We start from the raw sequence: 18,344 nt of genomic DNA on the forward strand, positions 1-18,344 counted from the left end.
TTTTTTTTTTTTAAATAAGAACCAGAGAGAAAATTGAAACTATAAAGATTTTTTGTTTTTTTTTGTTTTTTTTTTAAAAAGCTGTAAGTAACTTTTGAATTGATGCGCATATTTAAGTGTTATTCTGTGCCAAGGAGCAGTCACTTTGTGTCCTAGAGGACAGGAGCATCCTCTGTAATTGTGGTTTGACAATGCAGGGGTTTGGGAGGAACTGGAAGAATTCTTGCCACCCCATTTACCTCCTACTCTGCTGATTTATCTGTTAACAGCACTGCTGCTGATATGGGTTGGGAAACTTATCTAGCTTTAAAGAACTTCAAGAAAGTTTGCTGGTTCATAGTATGGCCACTGAAACTGTTGTACTGCACAATTAATGGCACTGCAGTGAGGAGAAAGGAATAAGTAACCAGCTGTGGGAAAAGGGGGAGACTTCAAACCCTTGGATGACCCCATATATCATCAAACTGAAGCCAAAATGTGATTTTCTCTGATTTCAAGCAAATATGGAAGAATAAATCAGAGATATATATTATTGTAAGAAAAGCATATTGTACCACAGATAACATAGGCAATTTTATTTGATTTTGTCCACCAAATATATACAGACAGCACGTGAATCTGAGTCATTGCAGTGTTCACTACATGCTATAAACAAAATAATTGGTATCTTAAACCTGTCACTTCCAGTGTTTTCTTAGAGATTTTCTATTTCCATTCCATTCCTTGTAGAGTGTTATAGGGCTTTTATTATTTTTAATAACAATAAATCTCATTATTGTGGGTAAACAGAACTCCATGCTTGTTTGTAACCAGAACAATGATGGCATATGTAACCTGATGTATATTCTGGCTGCTGCAAACATATTTCACCTAAAACAAGACAGTTAATTTGTTGTTTGTAGTCTTGATCATCACTGAATGGAAGGAAATCTGTATCGGTGTCTCATTTCCATGTTTGTTGTTTGTTTTGTCTATAGTGGCCATCATCAGTGTAGAAAACCAAGGTTTATTTCATGAGGGAACAAGCTATAAGACCAGCCCATTAAGTCTTGAGCGTGCCGGAAGCTGCTTATTTCTTGAAGTGGTTAACAGGAAACATAATTCATACAGGAGGTGCTTTCTGTTTTATCTGCTAGTGTGACTTAATGGTCCCACTGTTGAGCAGGATACCCATACTTGGTGGCTACCTGGATCCTTTCTGCAGGGGGGAAAGAGATTTTTGGTTCTGCTGGGCAAGCATAAAGTAAGATGACTGATACCAGTTATTCCCTGTTCTCATCCTTACATCTTCTTCAAAAAGCATGGGAGAGAGAATGGCCAGCCGATTGCTATAACTAGCCATAAACTAGAGAAAAGCTGCTTGCCCACCTAGAATACAAGAGCTGCTGCATTATCATCATTGCCGTTTTTCTCACTGTGGGCTGATACCAGACAGGAAAAGGAAACCAGTATCAGAAACTATGTAAGGTCTGGCTGGAACATGGCACTGCAGGTTGGAAAAGGCAGTGATAAAATCAGAGTATTTTAACTTCCTTTTTAAAAAGGAATGTCATTTACCCTGGAGGTAAAAAGCATTATGGAAGCAAATGTAAAGTGCTTATATTCAAGGCTAAATGTGTGTCTATGAACTATATTATAAAACTTGAGTTATGGAATAGGTTTCATGTCACTTAAATAGTACCTTACTCTCATAAAAATTGGTATTTTCAAAATTCTTTCTTTCAAAAATATTTAAGGGAATGAGTCAACCTTGCAGTAGCAGAATGTGGAATCCAATGATGTTTTCTCTGTCCTTTTCAACAGAGCAGGCTGAATTCATCTGTACCACAACCATAGTCAAGGGAGTAAACTTGAACTAGGGCTGTACTTGACCCAGGGTGTATAGGCAGATGGGATGGACCCACGTGGCTCCCAGAAACAGACTATAGTGTGTATTTTGAATGAAGCTGGTAACAAATTCCATAATGTGTTTGGCACTTGGTTTCAAACTGTTCTATAATATTTCAGTTTTAAAAGCCACTTCTGTCCAGCTTAGTTTGATTTGTGTTCCCACATCCACGCACACATACATACGTGCTTCCCTCCAGATCCCAGTTCAAGAACATCGTATAGTTAACAGTCTGCAAAATACATTTTCTGGGAGCAACAAATAGATACATTTCAAACATGGACTTGCAAATACTGGATTCATGAAGTAGCTTTACTCCAAGAGAAAGATTTTTAAAAAATTATCCAAGTGTATGTCTGATACTTAGTATTTTGGATTATGCAGTAATTCTGAACATTAAAGCAATCACTTCAAGCAGTTTAGCTGAATTCCATTTCATTAGTACCTCCACATATTTTAGGAAAAGACAAAATATCAGTTAACAGTAGATTTGTTGCAAAAATATTTTATATTATGTTTGAGACAATAATTTGGTGCAAAGTTTTAAAGTTTAAGTAAGTATTGCAATATTTATTTTTGTAGTCCTTAGAGATACTTCTCCACTTTGAGACTCAGATAACATGGTTGCAGCAGTTTGTGGTTAGTTTTTTGCGTGATGGTTTTTTGAGTGTTTCCAACTATTTTAGCACTGATTATTTCCCCACGTATACCCTTACAGTATGAAGGACCTATGTTGTTAAATTTAATGAAGGTAGGACATGCTAAGCAGATGTTTTCCTATCAGGAATACCTCAAATAGGATCCCAAACTAAATACCGAAGTTTTGAAGATGCTAATTTGAATTTGGTATGCATGCAAATTGTGCAGAAAGTGAAATCTATGATTATTGGATTTTTTTTAAAAAGCTTACTTTTAAGGTATTGGGGGCTATTTATTTTCTGTCTTGTAACCCATTCTGTCTTCTGTCAACCCTTTTGAGTATCTACCATCACTGTCAAAGGGATGGATAGTAGTTTGTATGCCACATGGCCCAAAGGGCTGTCTATCAGTGGAGAGTTTCTTTCAGTCCAGTAGTGAGATGAGTATTTGCTAACACAGGAAAAACTGACAGTTACCTTGTCCTCTCTGCCCTGTTACAATCCGTTGTTACTAGGACATAAGAATATGTTTTAACTATTTTTAATATGTGGAAGAATTGTTCGTTCCTTTTTACGACGTAGTGATTATGTAATTATAGGTTACATAAAAATTAAAAATCTTAGTTTCATGTCAATTGATATAGAAGTGTTATGTAATTTTGCTCTATTTTGGCCACTTCTATGTCAGTTTATTGATTGGCCACTGTAACAAGCTAAGTGGAAAGCGGGATTCAAAATGGTGAGAGTATTGTGAAAAGTTTTGGGGTTTGTGTTTTTTTTCATTGTTCTTGCATTTTATTAAATATTTTTATAAGAAAACAAGGGGATTAATGAGATGGTTTTGCATCAGTGTGTCAAAACAGTTTTGCTTTTACAAAATAAATGTGTTGGTTTTTATTCACTTTATCTTAAGAAGAAACAAGGCTGACAGTATTGTTAACCTTAGTTAGGCATTAAGACAAGAGTGACTTGCACTAAGAGTCAGGGGAGTGACTTTTTTTTCTCTTTCATATTGGTTAAGCACATTTCCTTGAGAGGGAGGGAAAAAGATGAGAGCGCGTTCTACTTGTATATTTTCTTCCCATAACAGCTATAGAATTTCTAGTTTTATTTTTAAGGACAACAGAAAACTGTTTAAAGAGATTTTAAATCTGATAAACTCTTGCAAGTTTATCACAGGTGGTGTGATATCTTTTCATTAACTCTTGACACCATGAGAATATGGAATTTTTTTTAAAGTATTTTTACGAAGTCTCTTTATCCATCACCATAGGGCGATCAGCAACATTTTATTTGCTTTACAGAGCTGGAGGAAGAGCTCTCCATTTGTCTTCATATGCAGAAAAACATGTATCAGACATTCAAAGTCCAAACACTGAGCAGATGTGGGGCTTTCCTAGAATTTACTGTTCATAAGTGCTTGGAGAACTGCATCAGTTTTTCTGGATCAGCATTCTCACTGTATCCATTTACAAGAAGTGACAGACGGAATCAGTTTATTTTTCTTCCTGTGTTCAAAGAGAGAATTTAGGAAGGAAAAAAAATATGTCAGTGACTTTCTGAGGTTTAGCAGATGGGTACATTTTATATCAGAGGTTAGATGGGATCTGTATTCTAAGAATCTGCTTGAACCAAATCCTGCAATTTCGTATGAGTATGACTATACTCATACTAATAGTGCCATTGAAAATTATATAGGAATCAGTAAGATTGGTCTTGGGAAAAGGTGTTACTTTGTGGAACTATTCATTGGAAGAGCAATGTGCAAAAACAGCAGCAAGAAACCTCAAATCCTGATGTGTAATGCACGTATTTGACAGTGCATGTCTTGTCTAGCAGTATTAATTGATAGTGTGAAGGCTTAATTGACGGCTGCTTTTTAAGTAGGAAGAGTCACGTCTGTCTTAAAAATGCTGCTCATGGACAGTATTGCAAGCAGCTGCAGTAGAAGATGTAACAAAATAGTTGCCGCATAGCAGAATTATTATAATTAACAGTAGGAATGTGGATTTAGTACCGAGAGCCACCAGTCAGCTGGTGGAGCCTCTCTGTAGTATGCACCACACAGCCCCATTCAATCGGGGCATGTGGTTAGAAAAACCACAGGTAAACTCATTTTGCAGGGAAGTATAAAGAAATCATTGTGACTAGCTTCATGAGAACCAGTGGAAGTCTAACAGCTGTTGAGTGTATCAGAAAAGCTGGGAGGTAAGCTGTATACCAGTTCAAAGTGCAAATAATGTAAATGTCTACAATGTGTCAGTTTCTACATCTTGTTTTTGTCATGGTTAATACAAGATCAACTGTTGACAAAGGGCAGTGCAGAAGATATGCTGGGAATGCGTAAAAGGAAGAATACCTCTTTCACAGAAAAATATTGAATTAACTGTTCACTTCAGGCAGTTGAATAACAGAACCATCTTATTTGACCAAACGCACTTTATTCTGTCTCTTATGCTCTAATTTATTCTCATCATGTCCTGTGAAGTCCTGCTTGGAGTATCTATTCTCAGCATAAAACTGTTTGTCAAATTTCTATTAAGCTTAAGGTGAAAAATTAATGAGCCATTCACTTCAAATATTTCAAAACTAATACTGCTCTATTATTAATGCAGCAGAAAGTCAAGGATGTGGGTATGTACAATTATGGTTCAGTGTTCAGTCAGACTCTGCTTTTCTTACATATTTGGGGGGGACACATCATTAAAGCAGTGTTTCAGGTCGTAGAAGGAATTATTTTAATGAGTTCTATCAGTAAATTGTTTATTTACAGTTTTATTTATTAACTTTTGTTTTATCAGATCCTGGCAGAGGATAACTTTAATAAATAGATAATGATGAAATACAATATTCTGTCCAGTCCTTCTCTGAATCTGGAATTTAAATAGAAATTAACAGAAAGTTGATTCTTATAGGACAAACTTGTTAGAGAAAAATAAATAAATATTGCTGTGGGTAAAGCAATATTCTTTTGACTGGAGAAGTATGACACTGTGACTAACTCTTCTGTTTCTTGTGCTCTGATTTTTCAGCCTTGGCTGAAATCATTGAAAAGAAGGCAAAATTGTACTTTAACCGAGAACTTAGTGACATGTGGTACACTAGTATTACTGTTAAATTCTCTCAGTGAAAACTTGTCAGAAATCTCAGAATATGTTACCAATACCAGTAAGCTAAGTGACAGAAGACTATGAAACACTAGGTTACTAGTGAGCATCCCAGACTAAGCAGTATGGAAACTGATGCTCGATGTTTGTGCTTGCATTGAAAAAGAAAACACAGAAAACAGTCAAGTCACTGCAAAATTAGAAATATAGTCCACACTTTCTATGCAGAAACTTTCTAAAGATTGCCTCTTTTTGTGCTCCTAAAATTAACTTAATTGATTAGCATATTTTTCTTCTTGCATTCGAGTATGTTCTCTAGAGTCTTTCTTAATAGCAGTTTTAGGCCTGGCATGGTTAGATTGTTAAGACTTTCACAGAGGAAGGAATTCTTTTTCTTGGAAGATTTTCATCCTATCAAACTAAACTTCATTACAAGAAAAATCTCAAATTTAAATTATTCTCAAAGCATTTGCTGTGCTTACAGATCCTGAAAGAACTGTGTGCTCCAAGGAGTTTGGCACCCAGCAGGGAAAGAGCAAGCAAGAATTTCACAAAGTTCTTTCGATACACTGGTTTCTTTATGAAGTTGCAGTGCACTGTTTTGCAGGTGATATAGTAGCAAGCCCATGAGCATTTAAAAACTTAATGACTGTGCTTTAACTAGTAACCCTGGAAATCTCCAGATTTTAAAATGTGCACTCTGTTTTACTGGGGACATTGGTCTTGAATCTTTCACTTTTGAATCCTGATCACTATGCAGATAGCTTTCCTCAGTCTCCTGAATAAGGTATTTTCATGGCAACTAATAAATGGCTGGCAGAGGGGGAGGAACTCTTACTATTTTTTTTTTTTTTGTAAAGCATTTTTCATTATTGATTCCTATACTACGTTTTTGTAAACAGTTGAGGAAGTTCAGTTACTAGAGAATCATATAGAAGTCAGGCCTGGAAGAGATGTCAAGAGGTCATCTGATCTAGCACCTTCCCTCAGGGAGGGGATCAACCGTATCTGTATTATTCCTGACAGATGTTTGTTTAATCTTTTCTTCAAAAATGTTTCAGTTGTAGAGTTTTACCACCTGCCTAGACAAGTCTTTATGAATTCCTCCTATTAGAAAGTTTTTCTTCAAGGATAACTTAAATCTCTCCTATATCTTAAATATTTTTTTTTTCTTCTTTTGTCCTATACTTCAAACTCCATCTTTTATTGTGAAATGACTCGCTTATAAACATGGGAGGTTTTCTCCTCCAAGTTCTTCTCCAAAGTGTACCTTTCACAGTTTATTCAGGTGTGAAGCTCAAGTTGTGAGTAAATGGAGAAAGGAGAGATACTTTTCATCTGCAACATTTTGAGCTTCATTGCTCCTGTAATACAGTCTACAGATTGACCAACAATAGACAGAAAATAATGTCTCAGTTACACACCTCTGATGGACATTTTAGGATTCTTTTTGATTCCAGAAACACTCTCAAAGCTTGAGCAAACTGATTTTACCATCAATTTATTGAAATAACAACTTTGAGGGATTTTCAACCCTGCCTAGCTTCGATAAGACAAAACTTTTTCTAAATTATCATATTTTGAGCCAGTTTCACCTTCCCACTTAAAAATTTGTCTGATTCCTTCAAAGTGAACACTGATAACATTTTCACTGTGTATTAAAGCTGAAAACCACTCTTCCCCACCCCCACAGTTAAATGTTATAGCCTTGGTCAATTTTTGCATTCTGGTTAAGGGCATACTGCAAGAAGTCTTGGGAGCTTTTAACATGAAAATTAAAAAAAAGGAGGATGTGTGTGGATTTTTTTATACTGTGGTTCGATAACAATGCTCCTGATAATAATTTTATAGAAATGTATTAGAATGTGTGCTGCTAATTTCTGATAGTTTCTTCCCTTTGTGACTGTAGTCACACGGAATGTAAAGGATGCTTTCTTGTTGTAAAGAACTCCATGTCAACAGAAAATGTGATATTGTTTCATATAGGTCTCCGAGAGACGCCTTGTATTCTGAATCTGTAATTGGAAGTTTAGAAATGATTTGGTATGGGCAGCTATATTAGAAGGCTTTTAGAGTTTTGCAAGTTGTTCTAGAGCTGTTTTCTGCCCTATGCTATAAACCTGTGCTCCTTTTCCATTGTAGGCTTTTCATCTGAAAGAGTATTATCGTTTTTGATGAGAAGAGATGATACCTTTATTAGGCCAGCTGAAAGAGTTGACAAATACAAATGAGCACTTTGTCCTGAAGTGCTTCAGAGCATTTCCATGTGCAGAATTTGCCTTTTTTTTTCCAGTTTTGTCAGTTGGTCTCCCAAAATTTCTCTTTATCTCATCAGGAAACTTCCCATGCTTAAATGTTGGACAGTCATGTGTATGGAAACTCACATTTTTTCAGTTAAAGGGCAATTTTAAAATATGCATGAATCTTTTGACAATGTGATGTTTGAGCTGTGGCTTCTTAAGATCTTAAAGCTGTAAATAAAGTATTCTGCTGCTTTCTGACCTGTGCTTTCCTCCACTTGACGTGTCTGTTTAGTATGTTCCTATTCCATACCTCTTCCAGCTGAGCCTTCAACCTTCCATCACAAAAAACACCCCTGCATTTATAAAATAAATTGTAGTCACCTTAGCTGTTGTCCTGGGTTGAGTTGAACCCATTTTAAATCGATGAGATGATCAGATTGTATTATTTAAAAGAGGAAGGTGTATATTAAAATTTTTAGGCTTTACAGTATATGCAAGTTGCCATTATATCATCAACGTGCATAGTCTGTGGTGTGTTTCTTGTCAAAGTTCTCACAAAAGCTTCTCTGTGTGATAGCTCACCCTTAAACAGTTTTAGTGCTAAATAGCACAACTTCTGTAGGATTTAAACATTTTGGCATCCCTAGCAAAACAAGCATCCTTGTAAGTAGTGGCATCGTTCAGTGCAGACAGATACCTATGTGTGATTTCAGGCCGTTTAAATGTCTGGTCTTCCCTGTAAGTCTGTGTTCAGTTCTTACTTGAATTTGAAAGTTATTGCTGATCAGTAATTCTATATTTCACTTGTTCCTTTAACTACACACCAATTTAATTGGTTGTGTTTAAATCACATACAATTGAATATCCGCTGGAACTCGTTGACAGTTACTTTCTTGTGGAACTATTCCCCAAATACTATAATATGTACATGTAATTTTGTGGCATATGTTCTTGAAAGGTTTGTTGTTTTGTTTTGTTTGTTTGCTTGGTTTTGTTTTTGTTTTCAGCAAGGTAAGTACAAAATAATGGCTGTTTATCTAAAAAATGTTGTTTTAAGCTTTTTTTGTAGATATTTGCTTTTTTTTTTTTTTTTCGGGTTTATGAAGAAGAGAAATCTTCTAATTTTCATTTACTAAATTGCTGTTCTCTTTCTGTTGTTTAAGATGGAATCTACAGACAAAATCGACTGAACCTCACAATGCTGTTAGTACAACCCATTTCTGCAGTGCTTGCCAAAAAACTCATTTCCTTACCTGAGGACACTGTCCAAAAAGATAGGTGTGTACCCCTCCAACTGCCAGCTACAGGTAATTCTTTTTAAATAATCCTTTTTTCTAACTATGAAACGTTCTTCAAGGACTGATGGGGAAAAAATTGAGAACACAGTCTTCCAGCAAAGATACTGCAGCGAGTTTCAATGAAGGAAGAAACACCTTCCAGATAACATTCTAGATGAAATGCATGTTTAAGCAGTAGTTCTGTATTAATTTTTGTTTCTTACTGGGCTATCTTTCATGGGAAAAAATGCAGAAAAATGGTATATTTTATTATTACACCTGTTTAAATTAATTGATTTGAAGCAGTGGTCTTGGAGGGGGGGGGGGGGCCCAATCAAGTTAGGCACTGTATCCTGTGATATATTATATACAGTGATGATAACAGTAAAAGCAAATTTTAATGGCAACCATTGTACTATCACGTATGTGCTGTATCACTTCTTTATTGCTTTTGGAAAGTTATTGTGGAATAGGAATACAATACAACAAGTCATAAAAAAGGTTGATTAATTTTATGACTTGTGTTAGTATTTGTAGTTATACATACTAAAAAGAAAGTCATAAAGACCTCATGCTTCAAGGCTTAAGCTGTTGTGGTTAGGCAGGACCATGGTCTCCATGCATGGCTGACTAGATATTTTAGAGATGAGCTGATCTTCCTCACAACCAGCAGACAAAGACTATCTATACAGGAAGGAACAATTGCTTAACCATTCCGGGTAGGATGTGTGAAGCTTGCTAGTATTGGAGGATTTTTCAACAGCTGATATGCCTGAAGGGAAGCATGAATTTGGGCTGGCAAATGACGCTCATTTTAGAAAGATAAAAGACTGCACTGTGTCTGTTTCTCAAGCAGCTTTGTGTGGAGGCTGCAGGACAGAATCACCTAAAGGGTAACTTACTCTACTTTTTCTGTGACAAGTGTGTCATGTCTGTTTTATTTCCCTGAGAAGGCAGGAATTCTGTGTGATGTAAAATTTCTGGAAAGAATATTCCAGGCTAGTAATCTAGTAAGAGCCAATCCATATCTGGCTTACTTTTGGTGAAAACAACAGCTTATGTCCGATTTCATGTAAAGGTTCTGAACCACAGTATTCCATGGGGGATTTTTAAAAAAATTCTTTATTTATTGAGCAAGTAGGGTCTACAATGAGAAGCCTTGCATAATTCTGTAATGCATTAAGATATATTTTCCCTTGAAATTGTGGTGAACCTATAGATGCGACGGAGCATGTAGTGTGCTGAAGTGTTCAGTAGCAGCCTTAATGGAAGACATAAAAGATTGGCCTCATGATAAGAAATCTTGTATAACTGTTTAAAAATAATAATAGCTAAAGAGAAAATGCTGAACAGATCAATGTGTATCAGAACAGTGAAGGCTGAATTTGCAGTCTTCCTGTTGATTTCAAGAAGCTTAAGGGAGAGATTTCACTTGACATAGAACTCATCACTTATCTGTCAAAAGAGGTGAATGAGCAATTCAGATGATTGGTTGGCTTAAAATTTGTTAGAATAAAATGATCATCATTCTCTCATCAGTATATTTCAAAAAGCTGAACAGCAAATTCATCAGAAATGATTAAACATTTATATATAGTTTTCTCACATTGCCTCTTTTTTCCCTTAGTCTTGCAGTTTTCAAGAGACATAATGTGACAGAGGGAGTGGGAGGATATGAAGAGAAACATCTGAGATTTATCAAATGCTTAGAACCTACAAAGTGAATAGTGGGATTTGAAGTTAGTTATTAGTTTTGTGTTAGTTTAAATTAATAATTACATTTGCCTTTTTTTTTTAGTTTGGTGAATCGTTGCTAATCCTCATTAATCTAAAATTCTGTGCTCCCATGAACTTTTTCCCAGAAATGGGCAATTAGAAGGAATCTAAGAGTGAAGTTTTACAGAGAAACTGTACACTTCTGAAGCTTGCAATTTTTTTTTTTTTTTTTTTGCAGAGTATCACTAGGATATTTGCTAGAACATTGTGGAAATTGCTGTAAAACTAAAGCACTCTATGCACATAAATGAAGAAAGCCTGCTGTGTTGCACTGACCTTTCTTTGTTGTTTAAGTTACCTGCCAGTTGTTAGATATCAGTCAGGTGCAAATCATCCTTTTTCAATGTAAATTTCTTGAGTATTTAAAGTAAATCTATCACATAGAATTTAATTTGCAAAGTGTTTTTCATGACTAATGACCATATACTTTGGTGTTAAATGGAAAGCCTGGTAGCCTGGAAGTCTGATAGTTAAAAACACTAGAGATGCATGTGTAATTTTTTTCTTTGGCTTTAAGTGTCAGTTTTCATACTCACATGATTTGCATCTGAGAAGATAGAATTATGAGAGGAGAAGGTAGTCATTTGATATGAGATAATTTACAGATTTTGGGTCAACAAATAAATAAAAAATATTGACAATAACTACTTCTCTGCTCTCCTACTTCAGAGGTGACTTTTGGCTTACATAAACTCACTGTGTATCCCAAATAATGTTAAGCTGATGTCTCCTCATAGTTTTCCAGACAATACAGATAAAAGAGAAGAAGTTGTCAAGATCTTTAAAATATAGCATTAGTAAGAGTGGTTTGTTGTCAGAACTGTTTAAATAGGATTAAATTTCACTTCTGCTGTATACTCCAAAGAGTACTTTCAGCCTTTTCATCTGGTATACTAAGCCTTTAAGTCCAAGTCACTTTAAACTGACTACTGTGCTACATGACTACTAACTCAAATATGTGATTCCAGAGTATGTGTATTGCTAGAAGTTAATTTTCTATTTCTTTTTTGTCAGTTGAAGACAGGATAGTTGATGTTGATTAAGGAAAAGCAGTTAAGTCAGTTGTCTTCAAAAGGATTTATCTTCTTTTTGTTTGAATGGGGCCTAAAGAAACATATCTCTAATGTGTTGTAGAATTAGAAAAGGAAAGAAAATCAGTTTTTCCTTGAAAATCTTTTTTAAGCAGAGTAAATTGGCTCTGGAATAGTTGTAGGTAAGAAACAGCATCAAGAAGTAACTTGCATAGTACGGATTAAATTTAAACTGCTTAATCAACATGGATACCATGACCTGTTTTCACATGTTTTTAAAAGACCAAAAAAAAACATAGGTGATAGTGCAGTGCTGGGAATGGTATGAATTAATATATTTTGTAATTAAATATTTTTAAATAATCTAGAATAGTATTTGTAGATTTACAGAACAAACAATTCATCATCACATGGCGTCAACAAACCTTACAGAAACTTACATCAGAAGGGCAAAGTTAGTTGCTACTTGAACCCCAACATATGCATGACAGATCAAAATATTAACTTGCTGTGATTGATTATTGCAAAATAGTATGGTGTGGTTTATTTTTAATTAACTGTGTTTGACTTTCATCTTTTTTACTGTTGCATTCTAGCCAAAGCAGAGTTGTCACACAGAGGACACATCTATTGATAGCAGAGGAAGTTTTGTCTGAGTAAAAAGTAGAATAAATATTGATAATACATTTTTTTAAAACAAAGAAAGATCCTAGCAGTTGATTTGCTTTTTTCAAATATCAATTAAGACTAGTGAATGAAAATAGATCGGATTTTATTTTAAGAGAATTTTAAAGTAAATTTACCAGATGAAGTACCAGCAAATGAACCCTGAAGAACAGTATTGTAGAGATATATTGTTTTTATTTTACATGTTGCAGTAAACTCCCCACTTGCATATTCCAGACATCTCAGGAAACAAAGCCAGGAAACAAACTGTTAGAAATACATCTGTGGGAGGATAATAGCCTGGGAGATAGAGAGCAAAATGATCCGTGGAATATTTTAATTTTAGTCTGTGACAGTTGGGATATGGACATTGAAGGAATTCTGGCTCAAAGAGGCCTTTAAACACAGGTCTGTCGTGGGGGTGGTGCAGTACTCTGGATGTCAGAGAACCTCCCTGAAGGTCTGGGATGACACAGTGGTTATTGTCAGACGATTGCTAGCATTTAAGTTAATGCAGTTTAAGACATTTTCACTTTTCTCAGATAGAAGTTATGACCTTTCAGATGAGATGAATGTTAATATAGTCTATTATAATGCAAACGAAACATTTTAAAAGTATCAGCAGCTCCCTGTAGTTGGTTGTTTTGTTTCCATTGCCACGGACTGCAGGAGTTAGTATGGTTAGTGTGTCCCACCTGGGGGACAGAGGGAATGACAGTAATTCTCAGCAAAAGACAGTTAATTTTTTTTAAGCTATTTTAACTCAGACATTTACTTTTCTCTGGCTTTATCCTGTGCTACAGTCTCAAATGGTGTAGCAATAGTGGCTTACATTTTAGCAGCTTTTGGAATTTTTCTGCCTTTGTATTTACACCATTTCCTCAGCTGATACCAGCTAAGCCAACAAAAGCTGTCTTGCGTTGGCATAAATTTGCAAGTATATCACCAAAGGCTATGCTGGCAAAGTGATTAGTAATGCAGACGTCTAACTTTTCCCATCTGATTTAGTGCAGGGGTTTTCTCCAGAAGAATTGTGTAATGTAAAACAAATATAAATATGTGAATGTTTTTGAAATGTTGACCTGGGCAAAGGATTAAGTGAGAAAAACCTATAAAGAGTAAAACAAATTTCCTTTTCACAGAATTATGTAAATCATACTTTTTTTTTTTTCTTTTCCCTGCCATACTCAGGCAGCATTTATTGGGTGAATTGAATGATCTTCTAACTCATGAAGTAGAGATCTCTTTTGAGATTCCAGATTTGAACCCCTCTACCAAAATGAGACTAAAAAAATAATATAATATTTCATGTTTTAACCTCTGGTTCTTGTTCATTATCTTTTTTTTATCTTTGCTATTGTCTTTTCTTTCTCTTTTTTTTTTTTTTAATTATGTGTGGAGAATTTATATCTGCCGCCTGTAGATTTCTTGGCTGCATAAACAAGTTTAACACATTCTTGTTTTTTCTTCATATCTTTTAACAGTCAAAAAAATAATCAGTCTGAATACTCAGTCAGTCACCACTTACAAGACAATTTCTAATGTTATTGGATATTTAAAAGGAACTGTATTTCCTGGTAAGTAGCCCTTTATCATTTGTATTGATTATTTGTTTCATGATGGCTGGCAGTCATACCTGGGATCAGGATTTATTTTGCCAGATAATGCACTAATACAGTAGAGGGAGAGACCCCTTGTTGTAGTCACTTTGTGATTTGATTTATGACAAAACAGAACATAAAGGTTAAGCAGAGAATGAGATCAAGAGGATATTATAGTTACAATAAGCATGTTTTTAGACAACAAGCAGGGATTACACATATACCATATAGAGTATTAGTATTTTATACCAAGTAACTGTGTTGGTGATTTTAATTTTAGAGTGTACTGTATTGCATGATTTGAATTAATATGGAAGCTATCTATACAACTTCAGAAAAGGTTTTGATTTTTTTTTCTGTTAGCAGAATTTTGTGACAAATAAAACTGTGCTTCAGGCCCAGAACATCCCTACATAGTTCAGGTGTCTCACTGAAACCAAGGTGTATGGCAGCATGATCTCTGTCTTAGTTAAGAATCTAATATCAAATGTGATTATAGTGTACAAAACTCCGTGACTAAGTTCTTAATCACACCTGCTGCAGCCTTATTTTCTGTTACAATCATGCCTTAAGCTAGTTTTATAAAAGCCTATGAATAATAATTACTGTTCTGTATGTCTAAGAATTAAGCAATAAGATTCTAAGTTCAACTGCGACAGAAACCACAGACCCCCTCTCTTCTTGATGCTGTATGTAGATAGTACGATAATCAGGACATCATAGGAATTAAGATAATTTTGAGCTTATTCTGTCTGCAAGTGAATTTGCCTAAAAGTTGAAGGGTTTCTGCAACATGAATGAACACTTGCTGGTTACTTACATAGTGCAAAATGTAGACCCAGTCCAATTCCTAATGTACAGATGGCATCATCATCAAAACATCATCACATTTGCCTTAATACTCTTTTATTGTGTTCAGAAGAAAGGTTACAAATTTATCTACAGCCCCTTAGGAGGTGGGCCAGTCATTTCATATTTTAAGTGATGGAATGGAGGTGGAGAAGATTTAATTTATTCCTGTTAGTGAAGTGGCGACTCAGTTTTGTATGTGCTGAATGCTGTACTTTTCACCACAACAATATTTTTTCAAGCAACATATTAGTGCAGTGAATTTAATTTGATTAAAGAATTAAATTTCCTTCGAGAATTTGAAGTTATTCATCTACTATTGCTAACGTTTTGCAAATAGCTGTCATGGAATTTGAAAGGTAGAAACTGCCATGTTTAGACATACTGTCTACTGATTTGTGAAACAGAAGCAAGACAAATAATAAAAAGCGTGCCTCAGTTTCTGTTTACTAAATTCTTTATCTTCTCTATACCTGAATCGTCCATCTTATTATTGCGTTCTTCATTAGAAGCCACTTTATAAAGGTATGTCATTATATCCTTAACTTAGAGATTTTAAATATATGTAACCAAGTGAAGTCAATAACACTGCCCAGATGACAACAGTTTGTCCTGTAAAATGTCTTGCTGAACAACGGCCATAAGAACTGGTTTCTAATGTAGTCAGAAATTAAGCATGTAATGCGCCGTGGATAACATTTTGTATAGAGACAATGTTAAATCTTCATTTGTTCCTTTACTCTTCCTGGTTGATAGCATAGCCATGCCCTCTCAACTGCTTTTGAACACTTGATGTTTTCATGGCATTGATTCTCTGTCATTTTGATGGGGTCTTACTCCTTTCATACGCCTGAAATATTCACCTTTATGTTCCCAGAAATGCAGAAGGAAAGCAAAGTTTATCTTCAGCACTTAATGAAAGACTGCAGAGCATCACCAAGGGTGGATCTTTTTTTTTTTTTTTTTTTTTTGCTTAAAGGCCTTCTAACACAGACACAGAAAACACACCTATGTATTGGTGGTTCTATTTGACATTTGATCTGTGGAGTAACAATGAACATCTGATATTCAACCAAGATACTAAAAGATTTAGGAGCAGAAGAAATGTTATAGTTGGTAGCCTTTTGAAACCTGGAAAACATAACACTGGTTTTATAGCTCTATTGGACATGGTTGAAAATGGAATGTATAACAAGAGAAGACAATACAAAGTCACTCTTTTTTAATGATAAATCCCTGTTGTCCAGACCATCAATAACCTGAAACCTATCCCATCTGATCATTTTCAAAAGTATCTGATCGATATTTTTTTCTCTATCTCTAGTCCTTTCCTTCTCCTTTTTCTTACCATGTGATCTCTTTCTCTACATGCTTCAGCAAATGATTATGAGAAAGGGCATCTGCTGCCTCTGTAAGCATGACCATCCTTTCTCCTACACTTTTTCTATAGTCATTTGCTTCAGGGTATTGCCTCTATTCAAGAGGGAGAGGTGTTCAAAGATGAAAAATTTCAAAGGAGGCACCAGCTGTTATGTTCTACCCCTGTTCATTCAGCTGGCATCTCCTACAGTAAGTTGCTGCTTGCATTTTTCTTCTCCATCAAAATGTCCTATACCACTTCACATAAGGTCTCTTCCCACTCCCCTTTACATATGCTGTTCACAGACTGAAGAGAGATTATAGTATGGCATAGTATAGCATAGTACAGCATTGATCCTGTCTGATCTCCCTGTGTTAGTGGCACTTCCTCTAACAACCTAGAAGCCTGTAAGGCCATTCATTTTTGTTCTCAATTCCTAACACTGAGTTGAAGATCCTCTGAGTTTTCACTGTCAGTGCAACCTGTAATTAAACGTCTCATGATGCAACACACAAGTTGCAAAATCATATGATCTAAATTGCATTTTGTTACATCAATTTCTTATGTGCACTTAGTTTTACATTGTGCGTATCTGCTTTTAGAAAGAAATTTTCATTTACATACCTGTATACGCCCCCAATCAGTGGATTGAAACTATGTTACAGATACACAACAGATCCCCTGTTTGTAAAGCTTTTTTGACTCCTTATGAAAAAACATCACCATGTATTTTGTTGAACAAAATTGATAAAAGTCCAGTTTGGTAGAGAAGGGTTTTATAATCAAAGTATGTTGCTGTTCAGTTAAAATTGTTTCTAGGCAGCAGTCACTGTGAAAAATACTGAGAATTAGATAATTAATTTTATAAGCAACTATAAAACGCGGGCATTTTACCTCCTATATGTTGCTATAATCCAGTGAACTGACAACAGTGAAGAATGAATCCCTTTGGATAAAGAAAGAAAACCAAAACTTTTTGCACATTTTGGAACCCAAATGACATTCAGACATTGTTGTGGATCTGGCATCACTTGATAGCTATTCTTCTGTTCTCTACCTGTATCCTGAAATATGGGGAGAACACCTTTAGAAGTCTAGATCTAGACCAGAAAGAGACCTGACTAATATCAGAACACAACCAGTAAGCAGTCCTTCAAAGAGGCTTCGGGTAGTGAATTCATCTCACACAGGAGGTCTAATAGTTTAATAAGTCATTCAGCATAACTCTGCTTAGACTTCTTGACACACGTCAGTCACACTAGTCATTCATGTTATTTCATGCCACATCATCCTTTTGGAATAAAATAAGGTCTTTACACTTGTGAGTTAGCATTTAGATTATATACTATGACTTGAGAGATGAAGATTTCATTTAATTTCTCCAAAAAAAAAAAAAAATGTGGGTTTTTTTTTCTGCATAACCATAGGCATGTTCTTTATTTCAGGTTGGAACTTCTTGCTTTTCATTTTATAAAATACTTTCTTCCAGTATCATCAAAGTTGCTAGGTCTAACTTATCGTTTCTGTATCATTCATTATCTCTATTCCTCTGTCATGTCTCCTTTCTAAACCTGCAGTCCAGGTCTTTTCAATGTCTCCTTACATGGAAGTCTAAGTCCTGATATATAACCGTTCTGGTTACCAGCTTCTCAACTGCTGTTTCTGCAATGTCTTATTTGAGATAGGGTGGTGAGCACTGAACACAGTCTTCCAGGTGAGGGAGTACTAATACTTTGTGTATTTTCTCTATGTTTCTCATTGTACTACCACACCTTTTGTTTTCTTTTTTTGGATGCTAATATGCATTGAAGATAGAGTTTCCTGCTTATTCATTTGTGTTTTTTCATAACACACTAATGTGAGCATGGAACTTTATTAGATTATTATATGTGTCAAAGTCCTGGCTGT

The 18,344-nt window shown here is 35.3% G+C and overlaps 1 protein-coding gene across 1 annotated transcript in view; it reads left to right on the plus strand.

The window, feature by feature from the left end:
• The window catches only part of NAALADL2 (N-acetylated alpha-linked acidic dipeptidase like 2), a 406,653-nt gene that overhangs the window by 231,816 nt on the left and 156,493 nt on the right, over nt 1-18,344 (plus strand). Inside the window, exons 6-7 of the mRNA XM_033006356.1 lie at nt 9,040-9,183; nt 14,111-14,203. Of these exons, the coding sequence (XP_032862247.1) occupies nt 9,040-9,183; nt 14,111-14,203 (237 nt within the window). The remainder of the gene's footprint in view (nt 1-9,039; nt 9,184-14,110; nt 14,204-18,344) is intronic.

This window comes from Tyto alba, unplaced genomic scaffold, assembly GCF_018691265.1.
Source record: "Tyto alba isolate M040663 unplaced genomic scaffold, T.alba_DEE_v4.0 Super-Scaffold_10, whole genome shotgun sequence".
Classification (NCBI taxonomy): domain Eukaryota; kingdom Metazoa; phylum Chordata; class Aves; order Strigiformes; family Tytonidae; genus Tyto; species Tyto alba.